Source organism: Barbus barbus (genome assembly GCF_936440315.1).
Source record: "Barbus barbus genome assembly, chromosome: 25".
In the NCBI taxonomy this organism is placed as follows: Eukaryota; Metazoa; Chordata; class Actinopteri; order Cypriniformes; family Cyprinidae; genus Barbus; species Barbus barbus.
The window spans coordinates 12,040,009-12,058,703 of record NC_136753.1 but is presented as its reverse complement, the minus strand read 5'-3'; the positions used below and the strand labels follow the sequence as shown (position 1 = coordinate 12,058,703).

Here is an 18,695-nt window from a genome sequence, read left to right as displayed (position 1 = left end):
TGTTTTCACACACCACAGGCCTTTCCTCCTCCTCTTCAGATAAATTCCCCCACCCCAGCTCCTGTTGCCACACAGCAGGGAAGCCAACAGTAATTTCTAGTACACTATAAATGGGGTATAAAAATAGTTTACAGGTACTGCCTGGCAAACGTGAAGGCAAGGACATGTTGACGGTCACAATTAGAAGTTTAAAATAACACTTGAATAAACAGCCTGGCTCTTTATCTTTAAGTTGGCTGCCAGCAAAAAGATGCTCTTGCTCTATTTGCAGAAGACAGGTTAATCACATTAATATGTCATGATTCCAGAGAGCAGGCCTTACAGTGTTTTCTACTTTAAGTCTACCTGACTATTATTACTCAGCCCCTATACAGTTCCAGAAGTTTCTCCATGTTCTGGGTATAACACAGGGTAAAAGTTATTTGAAATGGTAAAAACCCAGGGGGCAGTTCTCCTCTGGCCAGACGAAACCAGCAGTTTGTTCCAACTGCAGCAAAGTCAGATTGTGTAGAGGACTCATTTGGTTCCCGTGGTCTTATCTCGATGGCTGTCTAGGTGATGAGGTCCTCACTGGAGCTAATCTAGGTGTCCTGGTCTCCGTTGACGTTTAGGGCGGTCATTCCAAACCCATAAACTGTATATTTGGCCAACATGTTAATGCAGCTCTTAGGACAGCTTTCAAATGGCAATCGTTGTCAAGCTCCCCCCCCAAAAAAAAACACTAAAAATATAGTACAAGCAGTTTAAAGAATGTATCGGTTTTAAAGTCACATAATAGCATTGTGGGATGACAAGGCAGTAATTTCAGTCATTTTTAAATTCTATATTCCCTTCTGGCAAAGCTCCAAAAACCCATTCTTTTCATTGGCTGCATAACTTTTGTTGTCCTTTATTTTACCTTGACAACCATGAGGTCTTTGTCGTACCAATGCATTATTGAACCACAATGAACTGTCTTATATCAACTGAATGAATCAGTAATTTTAAAATAGAAAGAAAGAAGTCAAATAAAACACACCAAACACATTACCATTTTGTTGTTTATTTGGCCACCAGTTTACGTTATCAATTTTAAATGCAATGGAATGCTTTGTCTCAAACATGTTGACAAACCCAAATCCCTCCCAATTGAATTCCTAAACCCTCCCTTTCTTTAAACATCACCCCTGAAATTCACCGTTCCTAGAAAAATAAAGACAGACAACATGAGGGTTAACCAAATCACACACGCATAACCCTGAACCCTGGCATAAGAAGGTGAAAAGACTGATTAAGTTGGTTACAAGCACACTTTCTCCTCCCCGTCACACAGACCACTCAGAGGTTGTCAACTGGCATTACACCTCCAGGTGGAAGGAATCTTCCACTAAAGTGATGGAAAGCAGGAAGGGTATGGGAGAGTTATTGTCCTTACAAGATGATAAGTCTTCATTTCAGTAACTGATATGGAATCTCTGATGGCACTGAATGAAGTGCAAAACAAGGTTTCAAATCATCGTCCCAGATGACCAGAAAGCTGAGAGGGCCAACTCTGCCCAAGGTAATTCAACAAAAGTGCTGTTTCTGGGCACTTCAGTATGGAAGATTATAAAAAAAGAAAAATAATTGAAATATAAAAATTAAATAAAACAAGTTCTCCACTTTTACATCTTTAAAAATAATTCAGTAGCAGGTGTTAATTTTGAAAAGGAGGAATACGAAAATGTGGTTTGACTAATGAAACACAGAAGATACCTCAGTTTGGTCTCTGCTAAGTTTTGTTCTCACTGTAATAGCAGCCCATTATTGTAATTTTATTTCCATCCGAAGGTGAATGACATATAGCTCCTCTGTCCTGAAATGTCCACTCATTCATATCACAGACTTGAGGCAGAATAACGGTCTTTCCCCATCCTTCATCAGGAGAGTATTTCCAGTATTATACTGCAAAATCTTAACACTGAGCCCCCGGATCACAAAAGAAGGTAGTGGGCAGGTATAAAGAGCAGTTTGACAGATTACCATTAGAATTAAACCTAAAAACCTAATACATTTTAATGCAAAAAGTAAACTGTACAGTAAAACTTCAAAAGAGAAAGTTGTTGTGGGCAGAGAGGCACTTCTCTGGGCTGCAGATGGTTGGGCTGGACTGGTAATGACAACTGGCTGAAAGAAGACCCTGTAAATGCCCAGTGGCTGTTGGATTAGTTAGGAAAAGCTTTAGTGTTCACAGACAGGGAGGTTTAATGTGGAGGTGGTGAAGGGGTTTGTCTCGCCTTTTCCTCCTGACACTTATAACTCATCGTGTCCCTCTTCCGCATCTGAATCATCCTCCCCTGCATCGTCAAGATCCAGATCCTGTGGAAAGAGTAAGATATTCTTTTTGGAATACATGTACAAAATATTTTAGTGCAATGGCAACATCTTGGCACCAAAACAAATGTTTTCAAGCACAATCACGGTCATCCCTACCAGAAGGCCATGTGTACTAGCATGACTTCAATTCATCAAAACAAATCTGCCCTGCCACAAACATGCCAGTAATCCCTGCAGCAAAACAAGTGCAACTGACATGAGTTCACAGGGGCTGAGACGTGTTATCACCAGCAGCGTTTAGTTGCAGAATCCTTTCCTCATAGCTGGGACGTGCGGACTAGCTAGTGTTGACTGACTTAGTCCTGTCAGTGGTGGGGAGGGGGGAATGGAAGGTAAACCGCTATAACAGTTGTGTTGGGCATTAGTGGCAATGATAAGGTTCTAAATTTAAACTTCCCAGAAGCATTCCTCTGGATGGATTTCTAGGCTACTGGATTGTGCCCAAACAATGTGATAAACTCCAGAATCTTTGAGCCAAATGGTTTAGAATGAACCACAAATAGGCCACTGGTCTCATATGATCTGGAGATCAGTGAAGCCAGCAAGACAGCTTGACCGTGGTTTCACTTGAAATACTGTTAGTTTAACTTGACTAGTGGCATTTATTAATTGAAAAACATAACTAATGTTTGCTTATAAAATTGAAAGATCAAACACCTGCAAGTTAGCATATTGCGATCAATCACAATCTACCTTTTAAGTGAATTGTATAGATTGTGATTTTATGTCCTCGTAATAATAGGTGATGTCATGCACCAATCGGTCTGTGCTACACTGCTTGAAGTCGAACACGCTTAATATTAAACCTACAGAACTGACTACCTATTAGATGCCTGTGCTGCCTGACCAAATTATCTCATGTGTCTCAATTATGTGACGCCATCAAAACAATTCAATGCAAGCTAGCAGTAGGGCTGTGCAATTAATCTAATTTTAGTTTAAATTTTTCAATTTCCATTTTGGCTTCTAACGATTATGAAAGGGAAGTGGTGTGTGGCCAAGTATGGTGACCCATACTCGGAATTTGTGCTCTGCATTTAACCCAGCCAAGTGTACACACAGTGAACATACACCCGGAGCAGTGGGCAGCCAATGCTGCGGTGCCCGGGGAGCAGTTGGGGGTTTGGTGCCTTGCTCAAGGGTCTCACCTCATCGATGTTGTTTCGCTCAGTCTCGCCAAAATGGACATTTTGTGTATATTTGACTAAGTATTTACATGAAAGTCAGTTATGTCTTAAGTGAACAAAAAGCTGGGAATGAAATCAGATGTATCAGTATTAGATCCGTGCATATGGTCTCCCTTTAATTATTAAGCCAAAACTTTAAGATTGATGGAGAAACTGGGCCACTTTAATGGCCTCTTCATCAGACAGGCTCTTGGCAAGTGTCTTTCCGACAGATTTGCAGCAGGGTCTTTTACCCCCTGCAGAGGAGGACCAGAGTCAGGAATGCCCGTGAGACAGACAGCAAACAACTGCAGCTCCACAAGCAAACTCTTAAAGCTTACAATCAATTTTATGCAAACGATTGGTGAAGTATCAGCTTTAGGTCACTTTTATTTATCATTTATATTTTTTGTTAATTTATGTGCATATGCATAACACTTCCAAAAGTTTAATTACTGAAGTAACAAACTAAGCAGAAACCGATTTCTCTGTGGCCAAAGCAACCAGATTTTCAATTGAAATTACGGTATAGTATACTTATGGTATGAACAAGTAACAATTCAATGAAGTTAAACCAAACAATTGAAGACAATTAAATGGCAACTAAATTATACATACATCAGAATCTTCATCCTCATCTCCTGCTGGTGCCCCACCTTCTTTTCCTCCACTCTCCAAAAACTTTGAAAATCCATCTAGCGTTCTCTCACCATTGTAGTCAATTACCTAAAGAAAGAGGGGGGTTGAACGAGGAAAAAAATAAAATATATATATAAGGGGCATTTGTTTGCAAGAAAAGCAGGAAAATGTATTAAGACATCTTAGTAACTTGTTTATGGTGTTGGTCACAGCTAGGTGACCTTGCAAAACTGGGCTCTAGCCAAGAATTCTCTTATCAAGTAACTTATGAAAATCAATCACTCATTTACCAAAAACTATATGGTGGTCTTTTGTCAGCATGACTTTTCCTCAGTCCAAAATGATGAAGCGGAGCACTGAATAAGGGGTTTTAATTCTAGAATTAGATCCATGCAGCACCTCTAGAGCATTCAGGGTCTAGACAAGGGGTGAATTCACTGGGTCAGGAGTGTCTTGTTTCCTTTGCACGTGTTGTGAGGCAAGCTATATTGGAGCATTTCTAAATCTGTTGGCTAATTATCAGCAAATTGCTTTGCCAGGGCAGCATCCAAGTGAAGGAAAAAATAAAATAAAAATAAAAATAAAAAAAAGGGGGGTGGACTGAAGAAAAACAAACAAAAAAAAAAAAAAAAAAAACATTTGACTAGAGCAGGAGACTTTGCTGGAGTTTTCAGAAGTATAAAACCACATTTAAATAAGAATGGAAGACATTAGCTTCCTGACATAAATCTAAATAGTAATATACCATCTACTAATCTCAGGCGATGATCCAACTGTACTGATGGATGAACTCAAGTATTATTAAAAACACTTCTGCCAAAAATGCACATAAATGATATTTAGTAAACTTCATTGATATTTATTAAGTCATTCCTGGCTCAGGAACTTTTGGTACGTTTTATAATTCAAATTGTGTACATTTAAAGAGAAAGAGCATCCTCTGTTGCTTTCCCCCATACGGAAGAGTTGAAACTAGTATCAATCCAGAGAAAAAAAAAAAAAAAAAGGCCTTGTGCGGTGGATTCAATTCCAGTCACACGTTGGTATGTAAAGACACTGCAGGCAGCAGTGCAACGCAAATCAAATCTATGAATGAATGTTCCAAAGTTAAGTAAGCTTCAACAGGCGTGAGGACTGGAATTGGGAACCACTAGCCTAGTGCATTAATAACATCTTTTGTATAAAAAAAAAAAAAAGTTCAAATAAAATAATGGGGCTGACTGATAAAAGGCAAAAACGCACTCAATTACTCACTCTCTGCCATTGTAATTAATTGGTTTAAAATTTTCAGCCTAATGCATTCAGTAAAAATGACGTTTTCCAGTATTTGTTAGTGACAAAATTATATTAAAACTTGTTTACACGCACCAGTACATGAACATACAGCAATTATACATGGCAGTACATGGTAGATTTTGATGTATATAACTGAAACTACGTAATAAAATACCTTGTGGGGACTTAAATTCTCATTTGAACTTAACACCTTATTTATCAAAACAAGTTGACACCAATTAAGCATCAATGCAAAAACCTATGGAGTTTTTTCAAAGCAGCAAATATATGAATATCATACAATGTGTGTACCTTATCCATTATCTGAGCATTGCATTTCCTTAGTTTAAAAAAAAAAAAATTAATTCACATTACCTTATGCTAAAAATCAGAAGCAAATCAGAAGCCTAAATCAGAAGCAAATTATCTCGAGGCCTTACCTTTCTGTCATCACCAGCAGGGAAGAACTTGAGCGTGGGGAAGCTATGCACTTTGACCGTTTCAATCTCATTTGCTGTGGAGTCCATCTTGGCCACAACAATGTTTGCGTTGTCTTTGAATTTCTCACCCAACTGATCCCAGATGGGGGCCAGCTGTTTACAGTGACCACACCATGGGGCATCTGGATAAAGGAAAACCAAATAATACAAAATAATTGGTTCTTAAAAGGCGAATTTATATGCAAACACACATTAAAAGTTTGATTTCAGTCAGATATAACAGCAATTTTCCCTTTTAAAATAAACACTACAGTCTGACTGAAACTGTACTAGTCCAATTTTAGTCCAAGTCGAACTAACAGAATCTATACACCTCCAGTGATTTAATTCAAGTCTTCTGAAGCATTATGATCACTTAGTATGATAAACAGACAAAAATTAGACAGTAAATAAACTATTCCATTGGATAAAACCACTGGATTTGCATATGGGTTACAACTATATTCATTTGTGTTCCACAGAAGTTAGAGTAAATGACAGAACTGTGAACCATCACTTTAAATTAGACTACAATTGTTCTAGCAGCTCTGCAAGACAGACAGGCAACAGGGACACAATCCTACAAAAAAAAAAAAAAAAAAAAAAAAAAAAAAAAATTACACATTGTCTCATGTTTGTTTTGACAGACATAACTTGACTATACAAAACCCCACTGGAGCTTGATTATAACTGCAAAGGTACATGTAGTTATTGCAACTAGTGATAATGTTGTGACATATTATCTCAAGTTGGCTAATGGACTTGCAAAGAGTACAGGAACAGGGATATGCAGGACCTACAATGGTTTCAGGGTGCTGAGAAATACAGGACAGACAATGGGACTAAAATGTGGGGAAAAAAAGCAGATGGGTTTTCAGAGTCACTCTGGCACTGGTTACTGACAGCTGCATGTATGACGCAATCTACCCATTGTCCAAACATTTTGGAAACCCAAAACTCGTTTCACATAACCAAATTTTAACAACCATTCTAATGCCCTCAATGACATGAAATATAACCCCCTTCTACCCTTCAAGACCCATGTCATTTATTAGAAAGTCAGTCACAGCCATGTAAAAAAGCCACTTTCCTCAGACATGCTAGTTTGGGAAGCAGTTTGCTTTAAATATCTTTGGAGCCAAATTGATCTCAGCATTTCTAGCTCTTTCCTATTATAGCAAGTTTAAGAGCATATAGCAAGGGGAACTCTCCAAGTAAGTATCCTGTGGGTGCCTATGCCAGGATTAGCAGTACGCTTTTGGACTGATACAGGAATCTTGCCAGGCTATTAGGAGGAGGGGCAATCAAAAGATCCTGCTTTCAAAATAAATCAGGCAATATGCCATGCAAAGTGATCTCCTTCCGTGTCTGAGCACTTGGTTTGAGAGAAGCAAGATTCAAGACTACAGAACTTGAATCTAAGCAAAGACATTTTTATATAGAAAAAATACGTACAAAACTCTACAAAGACATTCTTGGCGGGGTTGAAGGCAACCTCTTCAAAGTTTTTGCCCACCAGGACCTTGACAGGGTTCTTATCCCAGTCATCAGGAATGTCCTGACTCATCAAATGAGGCTGAAAGACATTACAATCATTTAAAACACACACACACACACAATCATTCCAAGAAGACATTTTCATTTAAGTGCCAATTAAGCTACCATAAAAACTAATTTCCCTCATTTAAAAATCACAGACATTATTGAAACAGAAACCCAAACAAACTTCAGTCACCTTAAGTTTTCCCTCTGTGAAGGCTGTGCAGAAGGTGATGATGTTCTCTGCTGTGATTTCTGAGGTTTCTGGTCTGTATTTGGTCATCTCTTCCTCTAGGGTAATGAGGCGGATTGCTGGGCACTCTTCCTTCTTAAGACCAAAGAACTCCAGAATTCGCTGATTATCATCCACATCACTGTCAATAAAGATGAAGAGAATCTGTGGAGAAAGTGAATTAGGTTAAACGTCAATGTCTTCAGCAAAACATACATTGACAGTTTAAAAAAAAAAAAAAAAAAAAAAAAAAAAAAGCCTCACTTTGCCTTTGAAGCCCTCAGATGCCTTCTTAAATTGGTCCATCTTATCCTGGAAGTATTCGGCTGTTTTGGGCACAAACATTAGGATGTGGGACTTGATTTCACCTCCAAAGATTTTTGGAGCAGTCTGTAGACGAGAAATAAGAATCTCAGAATCTATTGTTCCCTCCACAATATGGCAAAAATGCAATACATTTTTCAATGAAAATATAAATTGGCCAACTGGGTCTATATGCAACAGGTCAAACACACATCTGTAATGTCAATATACAATAAGAGCCACAAGTGTGGCTAAAGTGTACCTGCTCTGTAAACTCAATGACCAGGGGAAGTTGGTTGGATTTAATGAAGGTCAGTAGCTTTTCTTTGCTGATCTCTCCATCGAATGTATTGCGACCCTCATCAAACTGAAAAATAAAACGAAAGCGATTGTGAGAGAAAAAGTTAAATAAGAGGTACTCTCCCTCACTCGCTCCATCTATGTCCATTGAAACAAAATTCACTGTAATTGTGTTTTAACTAGGGAACTATGCATCACTCAAGCATAGAAACGTGACTGCAACAGTTGTTGGCCACAGGGCAGCGGACATTCTAGATTCAACACATACAGTGGGCATTAATAGCACACAAAGAGAGCAGCTGCATTCTGGAATGAAATTTATTGTCCCTACTGCCTCAAAGTGTGTGTGTGTGTGTGTGTGTGTGTGTGTGTGTGTGTGTCTGGGCGCTAAGACACAGCCACCCCAAAGCCTCTTTAGTGACAGGGATCAATAAGAAGTTTAGTCCATTGTTGATTATACATTTAAAGCACATCCTTCCACCCTGCTGAAAGAATGAATTATTGTAGGCCGATTTCTATAAAGAACGTATATTTCATCTTCACTTTACAGTTTTATATATTTATTTTTTCCCTCTGCCCATGGGAACCCTATGGAATTCTAATAAGATTAAAGAGTTGGAAGGCCATTCCTTTCACTGAAGGCCAATCAGTGACTATTCAATCAGCAAATGATTTCACAGCAGAACTCATCTCAAAATACAGTTGCATTAAAATTCACCATGTCAGCAACATGCATGAAGACGTAGTGCCTGTGATCTGATCAAAGATTCATGTGTGAATAACCACAAGACCTCATCTTCGTGCGGAGCTCATCTAGCTCAGGAGTACTGTGTCCTATTGCTAATTATTGCACATACATTTTCTGAAGGAAGAACCACTGGATACTTTAAGATTAAGAAGTGCCTTATACTCATTAAGGCTGCAGTTATGTGATCACAAATACAATAAAAACAGCAACAGTAATATTATAATTTACATTTTTCTATTTTAACACTTTAAAATAGAATTTAAATTCCTGTGGTGGCTAAATTTTCATCAGCTATTACTACAGTGTCACATGACCCTTCAGAAATCATTCTAATATGGTGTTTTATCATCAATGTTGGAAACCGTTGTGCTGCGCATACGCATACACATATATACATACATATATACTTAAGTACTTTTTATATATAAGTACTGACCCAAAACATTTGAACGGTAGTGTATATTGCTTCTTTTGAACAGTAGTGGATGTTTATTTGATTCTGCTTTTCAGGTGACATCAAGAGGACTCCTAAGCAATGATGCAAATATGTAATCAATCTACAAATTTTACATGACGGTTGGACAAACGTTTCGCTGGCTTGGCTCTTTGACTTTGTTTAACAGAAGAAAGAAACTCATACATATTTGCAACAACTTGAGTGTGAGTACATTTCAGTAGACAATTTCAACTGACAATTTTCATTTTGTGAATAATCCCTTAAGTAAATTCACTGATGTGGCGCTCACCTCTTAAAGCCCATTCACACCAAGGACGATGACTAGAAAAGATAACGATAAAGATATAGTTCTAAAAAAATCGTTCTCAATATCAAAGAATAGCAGAGTCCACACCACAGCTATAGCGGCACATATTAAAGTAATAAAATAAAGGCACAGAAAAACGATATCGTTGGAATATTTTCCAGCTGATGAATGATACAAACATTGACACCCAATCAGAATCCATCCTGCTGTAACGAGTTCAAGAATTTAAAGCGGCAGGCAAGTATGTGCTTAGAGCAGGGGTGTCAAACTCCGTTCCTAGAGGATGAAGTGACATTCAGCCAAGTATGGTGACCCATACTCGGAATTCGTGCTCTGCATTTAACCCATCCAACGTGCACACACACAGCAGTGAACACACACACACAGTGAACATACACCCGGAGCAGTGGGCAGCCATTTTATGCTGCAGCGCCCGGGGAGCAGTTGGGGGGCTCTGCAGCCCTGCAGAGTTTAGTTCCAACCCCTCTCCAACACACAAACCATCTAGTTTCCAAATAAGCCCGAAGGACCCGATTAGTTGGATCAGGGGACGGTTTCATAAAACTAGTTTACCAAATAAGCTTTTCACTTGATTTGGTTTCCGAAAGCAAAACTACCATAGCTCAAGCTCAATCACTATGGCAACTTATGCTGAGAAACTAACCTGGTCAGGAGCAGGCTAACTGTCAGGCTAAGCTGAGCTCCTCCAACACTGACCAATAGGAATGCATCGATATTACTGACTCTTTCACATACAATTAGTTGACTTTATTATTAGTCCAAAAAATAAAAGTACACCTTAAATAATCAAATAAATAACAACATAGGCTACAACCAACTGTATTTATTGTACCCAAAATGTAGGCTAATGACATTTAAACACATTTGCTACTTGCACATTCAATTGATAAGAAGTTTCGAGCCATGAAGCCTTTCTCTCTGAATTTATGACAGCTGTACCTTTTATGGTTATTAGAACACTGCAATCTAAAATGGTTCTTTAAAGCATTAAAAACACTCAATCAAAAGTCAAAATCACCGAATTAACTTAAAAATAGAAATCAGACTACACTTTAACTGATAAGAGGAACACACATTTAACTCATTTGAGCTGGTATGGCTGTATAGCCAGCTTACATTTGATTTACAGTTACGGTTATCAAAAATACTTATGTTGAATTAAAATTCTATGCGTCACATTTAATTTCCAACAACAAATTTTAGCAGAATGTATATTTTATTCTGAATTCTTGTGCTATTATTCTATTCTGCTCCATCTGTGTAACATGCATGCGTGCAGCAGCGTTCGTTCGCTTGTGTAAGCCTCGCCCACTCCTGACAGCAAAATGGATATTTGCATGACTTTCTAACATTTACAGATGAAACCGTGACATATCAGTTACACACCGAGGAAAACAGCGTCTCAAACGCATTTAACAGCACAAATATTCACTTTTTGCCATGGTGGATCAATTTGATCCATGATCGACAATAAGGACTGCTTAAGAATATGAGTGTACATTAAATTATCTTGACTCACTGAACCTGGATCAAATTAGTCCGATTACGTGAACTTAAATTGTCGTTTATGAAACCGATTTAGTTCCGATTGATTTGTTAGCATCTTTTAAGTCTAAAACCTGACTGTAAAACCTGAAATAACCTAAGAAAAGCAGGGATTAGTGAAATAGCCCCCAGGTGTGTTTAATTAGGGTTGGAGCTAAACTCTGCAGGGCTGTGGCCCGCCAGGAACTGAGTTTGACACCCCTGGCTTAAAACAAACAGACAATATTATCCGCTGGTGTGAACGCCAATATCTTAAGTTATCCTTCATGGTGTGAATGAGGCTTTATAAGCAATGTGTGAAAATGTCTAAATTGCCCAGCCCTCTGCAAAATTACCAGTTTGTTTTCTAGGAAGCCACACAATTTATTAATGCTGACAATGATTCACTAACCCTGATAAACGAGGGCATCATTACCTAATGCATTCAAAGGTCAAGGGGGAGATCTGCGGTCTGCTTCAACCAGTAAGAACAAGAAAACCAAATTCATTGCACGGCCGAGCAAAGACCAATAATAGCAACAGCAGAGTTTCCAGATGAGACTATCATAGGTGAAGCAGGATCATGTTACCGTGGCTGAACTGAGGATCCAGTTGGACCAGGTCTGTTTCAGCTGGGCTCTGTTGCTGTTTGCAGTCGGCAGAAAAAGTTGTATAATATGTGGGGTCTAAAGATTATGATTTTATAATTCAAGAACCAGTCGTTGCAAGTGGTCTTAAAGATTTTAAACACGTTTAATATTTGTGACCAGTGTTAGGCAGTAACTATTTACTAGTAACAATCCAACAATCAAATAATTCCTAGATTTATTTGAATAATTTTCATGTCTCCAGTGCAGCTGGCAAGCTTGGAATATAGAAAAGCTTACATTCAGCAGATAGAAATATTGCATTATATTGATTTTGTCAGGAAAAAATTCTGAACACTGTTGTGCAAGTTGTGGTTTTATTTTACTCTAGCATTACATCCCACACACATCCCTCTGATCAGCATGTGGTACATTATATTACTATAATTAACCTTTTTGGAACATTAAACCGTTTCTTACAAACTTATGTGGTTTGATAAAATACATTAAATATCATCATATATGGGTAACGGAGAGATTACAATTAGCTTCAAGCTACACATGACAATTAATGAGATTAATACAACACTTCTTGAATGTCACAATCAATATTGAGTGTGTTTGTAATAACTAATGACTGCGAGCCAATGTGGATTTTGGTCAAATGATGAGGAAGAAATATGTTAATAATATTCTAGAAGAATTTTATGTGGTAGACACACAGTTACAACTTCTGTGGGGCATGTAATGTAACTAGTAGTGTAACTAATTACTGTTGCCAGAAAGTAATAAGTAAAGCAACATTACTACTTTTGAAAGGAGTAACTAGTAATGAGTAACATTACATTCGTTAAGTAACTAGCCCAACACTGTCTGCGACTAACACCAGCAAATGTATATGCAGCTTTGCAATGGAGATGCGCTCACTGTCAATCATCCATCGTTAATTTTCACGTTTGTAACAATCACTCATTTATCGATTTACTTATCGGCCGCCAGACTATCAGAGACGTCGCTGTCATAACGCACTGTGGGTTGCATCCCAATTCAGACTTGACTGACTGGCAAGCTTCATTCTTTCTAACCTTATCTCCACATTATCTTGCAATTATTCTGCTTGCTGTACATATAAAATAAAAGTTTATATTAGTAGTTCCATATTCATAACTGCAACCACAAAGCCAGTTTACAATGTCTACCATTGTAACATACATCTGCCAATGTCTATATACAGTGTGTATATAAACGGAGTGAGAGTGCATCTTTTAACATGTATACGTCAACAAGCATGCATTTATTTATTTTACTCTCTGCACAACTCTTTATACATTGGATTGATTTTAATAACTAAAGTGTGCACCAAACAGACATTCCTATAGGAAAACTTGGTATTGGCAGATACTTATGCTATATCTTATGCTATAATGGCTCGTCCACCGAGCGGTACGGTTCAGTACAGTACGCAATTATGTCCGTTTCCATTGTCAGAAGTTGTGAATAGTACCAAAATATTGAACCGTACCATACCACTTTTTTGGTACCCTTCCGTTGGGGTACCTAACACAGCAAAAGGGTGCCAAAAACGTGGAGCTAAACTCACTGCAGAACGTAGATTGATTGACTAGAATAGTCACTTGTGCGTGCTACAAGGGGAAAAAGCTCCTCCTTCACTTGTTCTGCTCTGCTGTCCATGAGTGTTGGGCTTATTTACATCAGAGTGCGCAAAAAAACAAAATTGTATTTTATATTTTCACACAGACAATAGCCATTTCTCAATACGTGTTCTTTTCTGTTCTTGTGGACTTGTGAAACGTCATTGCCCAAAAACCCACATAATTTTCTAAATATTACTGATATTGTCTCATGAAATGTAGTTTTAAGAGTTTTTCAGGCCAGAACGTAGTTCTTTAAAACTCAAATCTGTGGTTTATATTTATAAATTCCTATTTGGAAAATTTGCTGTGCCGACTTCGGAGCTCCAGGTGATCACCGGGCGCTCAGTGCTTATATTATCTGCCTAGAGCAGCCTTAGCTCGGCTAGTCCTTCTGACATTTGCTGCTGGCTCTGATGTCTCCGTAGTGATTAAGGTATCAAGTAACCACAGGTGTTCGTGGTCTCATGAATCTACTATTTGTTCCTGGTAATATCGTTTTAGCTGAGCAAGTTATGTTTAACTTTATATATTTATTTTGAACTTTACCGTAGTACAGTTCTGACTTTGTAGCATACGTTTGACTGAATTTTGCTTTTGTCTTAATTTCCTCTTTTACTTTGTATTTATACTTTTATAATGGCTATTATCGTTTATTAAAACTGATATTTAACAAAAAGAGGCAGAGTTGTGCTTACTGGTGCGCTTTATCGTCGATCCCTACTTTCAGGCATACACCATGCCTATCAAGTAAGGGTACTGTTGGCGGTGGAAACGCAAGCTGGATCAGGGTGTCTGGTCCCGAATTGTACTGACCTGTACCACTTGGTAGAAACGAGCCATAAGATCTCATCACACACCTAGCTAAAGTTATAAACAAATACTAATAAGTTCTCTGAAATTTAGTCAGCAGAGTTACAAAGAGAATGTGTACCTTCTTAAAAAGAACAACACCATCCTTGGCCACTTCAAATTTTGAAAAGACTGCATCATCTGAGGTGATGCCAAAGGGGATGTCATCCACAGCCTCTGTGGTTTTAATGAAGGCTTTGGCATCTTCTGATTCAACATCCTGCAGAGAGACAGAAAAAAAAAAAAAAATAATAATAATCTAAAAAAAAAAAAACACCCAAAACTAAACTAGCTGAAGAAAAGAATGACATTTACCTTAAAGAACCCGATGACTGCAACCTCATTATCTGCAATAAGGGACTCTGTCTGTGTCACATCAGTTAAAGTAGTAGCTGCAGGGCCAGTTCGCTTTTTCAGCCAGTTGACCATGTCATCAGCCTGTCGGCCAGCTGTAGACAGAGCGCGAGCATGTCACAGTGAGACAAAAGAACCTGGTGGTATCAAGCAAACTCTTGTACATGTATAGAGAATAGTGCCAAAGCAACTATAGGAGATGTGCTACATTTACATTTGCCACATGAACACGTGACCTTGGTGTGCTAATCCCCAGTTCTACTTTTTGAGCTACAGAAATAATGCACTGGTAATTAAAAACAAAAAAAAGTTATATAAAGCTATTAAATACAGAGTAAACATAACTAATGCTCATTTCATGTATCCTCACCCATTTATGACCACTGGGCAGGACCGATATGTCAATGTGAATGACATGTCACAGTTTCAAAGGTAGTCTTAATAATGCTGTTTTTAAATGAGTGAAGAGCGAGCACCACAGCTTAGAGCAGGAACTACTGATGTGACACGTCAACAATTACACTGTGGTTCAGCTTTTGCGCAAGTCTGAGTTCTTATGGCATCACCTGATACAGACACCCTGATAGAGTCCTTCCAACGAGGACTCCAGATAAGACAGATTAAACATTCTGGAATTTTGTTTCCTGTTATCCCACAAGGAAACTGAAAAGTGGGTGTTACTTTTTTTTTTAGACCTCGAGACATCTGAAAGTCATGGAACTTGCATTTGCTGAGGCAGGTCTGGTCTGCAGGAGTAAGACGGTAATAAACACAGCCATGGAGAGCAGCCTACAGCAACCAGACCACAGGCAACGTGAGGGACTGCACGTTGAAGGAAAGGGGGCAGGGCCTTCTACAAACAAGCTGGAACTCAGGGCTTCCACGTACAGAATGACATGCACGTCTTCAGCAGTTAGCACTCACGTTCATGGTATGCAGACCACTGACCTGTCTCAACTGAATTATGGTTTACGGTATAAGATGGCATCAATACAGCTCAGTTACACCAGCGATTCTAACCAAAACAAACCGGTTAGAACTGTTTGTACGCTTACTGATTTCCTTCTATCTGATTTTGAACAAATCTTGTTGATTTTGAAATCTTTTGAAATATTTTAACAAAAGTACAAGTCAAAGCTGAAGCCAGTCTAGTAGTCTATACACAAAGACGAACCATGGATATTATATGTAGGAAAATTGTGGCTGATCTCTCTCACCAGAATACTCCTTGGGGTTCTCCTTCTCTCCTCCCTTGAAGAACTTGATGGTGGGATATCCACGAACACCAAACTCCTGAGCAAGCTCAGATTCCTCTGTTGCATCCACCTTTGCTAGTCGGATGTCTGAGCCTTCAGCTTTCAGCATACCAGCTGCTTTGGCATATTCAGGGGCCAGGGCCTTGCAGTGCCCACACCATGGTGCATCTGCAATTAGCAAAAAAAGGGTTCAATTCAATAATACTGACATTTACCGTCACGGCATGTTAGTGATTTTACATTTATTACTCATAATTTGTCATGAATGGGTTTGTGGTATACATGAATAAAAAGAACGTAGGTTTATTCTAGTGTTCAATCCCAGTAAACCTGGATGAACTAAAGTAGGCCAAACTTATTACTCTAATCTTCCTCAACACGTCATCTCACAACATGGCATGCTATTAAAGTCAAGACCAAAGTTTAGTGGTTATTAAAAAAAAAAAGCATCAAATACCCCTTCACTCTTATCAAATAAAACACTAAATGACATACTGTATAATTTACGCTCTCATTACATTGTTCCCAAGAAAAGTGTTTTTAAATACCACAAATTCAATGTGGAACAAGTTATTTTTCTGATGTACACGTCAACCTAGCGCGGGGCCGCTGGAAAGTCCAGCCCACTCGTTATGACGAAACAATCGTGGAGGCTAGTGATTGGGCAACTGGAGAGTCTATCACGTCCCTGTATCAGGAAATACTTTGAGAGTACCCAATGAATTTAGCCCGGTAAAGCGCAGATAAACTAACCTAGGAGCCCGGTTACACACAAGTTTGAGAAGTCTTTTCAGGTTGAAAACTCATTCATGCTTGCCCTTAACATACTGCATCTCATTTGCATGAAGTGGCGAAACCGAAAAACAAAGCAGTAGGAAAAATAAGGGAAAGCGCAAATCCAATGCATTTATTATTTTCAACACGTAAGGAACTACTGTCGCCCTGAATACGTACTTACAAGTCTACCAACTTGAATCGAATGCATTATTCGTAAAGGGTTTCAATGTACGTTTGCTTTGTCAAAATAGAGTTTTGGGGCGAGTGGCAAAGACGTCTTCAAATCATTAAGTTAATTACGTTAACGCTTCACTGAACGCTTTAAAAATTGCGTTCTTCCTTTATGGTTTTATATTATTAATAAGATTTGGTTAGCACACGTCTGTTACTTGAGGTGTGATTGCAAGAGATTAAGTACTGCTGCAGCAAATCAAGAAAAAAAACAGTCCCATTTCATTGAGAGTTGGTTTCGTTTTGCATTTTCCTCATGCACAACTATCGACACGAACACAGCAACGACAATTCAAACAAAGTTGGCGACTACTTACAAAACTCAACAAGGATATTTGGGTAAGTTTTGAGCGCCTCCTCGAAGTTACTTTTCTTCAGTACGAGCACGTCCTCCTCCTCGGCGATATCAGCCGCGCTCATAGCGGCTAGTGCGCACACAATCAACAACTTCAGCATCTCGGATCACCTCCAAACGTGCCAACTATTAATAATACCGTGATGGAAACCGGAGAAATTGTTAGCGCGGCGGGTCTTCTTTCACCTTTAACTGCTTGAAGTGTCGCTTGAATTTTGTGTCTGCCGCTAATAACGTGGCAACATGCGCAGGAAACGGAGAGGACACAATGCTACTGCGCATGCGCATTTATCAGGCCGAACGCAGTTCGTGTTGAATTGTGAGTGGACCGCGTGTCTCCTAGCACCTGGAAGTGAATCTTCCAGTCTTGATTATACGAATTCACAATTCCTACTATGGCGAATGCTTGGCTCATGAATATTATTTACGCAACGCGACGTTCTGCCACTAGCCCTGAGTGATTTGGCGAAAGGCAGACGTCGCTAGGTGATAGCCTGTCAACTGACGTATTAACTGGGCTCATTAATATTTATTCGACTGCGTGACTGAACATTCCGTTAAGAACGCGAGCATAAGACATTTAATATTCATGAGCCAATTCCTGAACAATAGTAGGATTCGTTTGAGTCTGTATTAAACTCAAAATACTAACCATGATCATTTCACTAGAGCCTTTTCAAATTGTAATCCAAGAATTAAGATGCATGGGCATATTGTAGAACACAACACCTAAGACTGAAATAGTCTATGCACCTAATTAAGCAAAATCCGCCTTTAGAGATTTGCCATTATTAGAAAGGTGAGATAAGATGATAAATACAGTCAATACTGCCAACGTGTATAGTCTAAAGATTTGTATGCTGCTGATTGTGCCAAACAAGTAGATAAAAGAATGAACCGATACAGGAAATGGCCCACTGTCACTTTCACCACAGACTTTTTGTGGTTATACACTAGAGATAATACATTGTGTGATGTTCAGTCAGTTTGCAATTTGAAGTTTGAAATAATTTGGAGAAGATGTTTTGTAATAAAAGTACAAATGCATTAACCTCCATATATTATCATGTCTTGAAAAAATAAACATAATTTTCAAAAATATTTTAAAACCACAAACAGAAAACAGTTCAGACTCTTTGCAACCGGAATTCAGTTCTTCAAAACTGTTTTCCCTGACATGAAAGATGATGATAGACCAAGACAAAAGTAGTTTTTTCTGTTATCAAGAATTGCTATGACCCCACTTTGATATATAGCTATATCAAAGTAACTATATATGTAACTTT

General features: G+C 38.6%; 1 protein-coding gene across 1 annotated transcript; it reads right to left on the bottom strand.

Moving 5' to 3' along the window:
* Positions 1-1,022: 1,022 nt before the first annotated feature.
* On the bottom strand, positions 1,023-17,944 carry p4hb (prolyl 4-hydroxylase, beta polypeptide). The gene is made up of 11 exons (XM_079377816.1): positions 17,372-17,944; positions 16,008-16,214; positions 14,752-14,885; positions 14,519-14,656; positions 8,251-8,355; positions 7,950-8,075; positions 7,650-7,850; positions 7,370-7,490; positions 5,876-6,057; positions 4,140-4,247; positions 1,023-2,337 (listed from the first exon to the last, which is right to left on the bottom strand). The coding sequence occupies exons 1-11, from the start codon at positions 17,508-17,510 to the stop codon at positions 2,272-2,274; spliced, it is 1,527 nt and encodes a 508-aa protein (XP_079233942.1). The 5' UTR covers positions 17,511-17,944; the 3' UTR covers positions 1,023-2,271.
* Between the last annotated feature and the right edge of the window lie 751 nt (positions 17,945-18,695).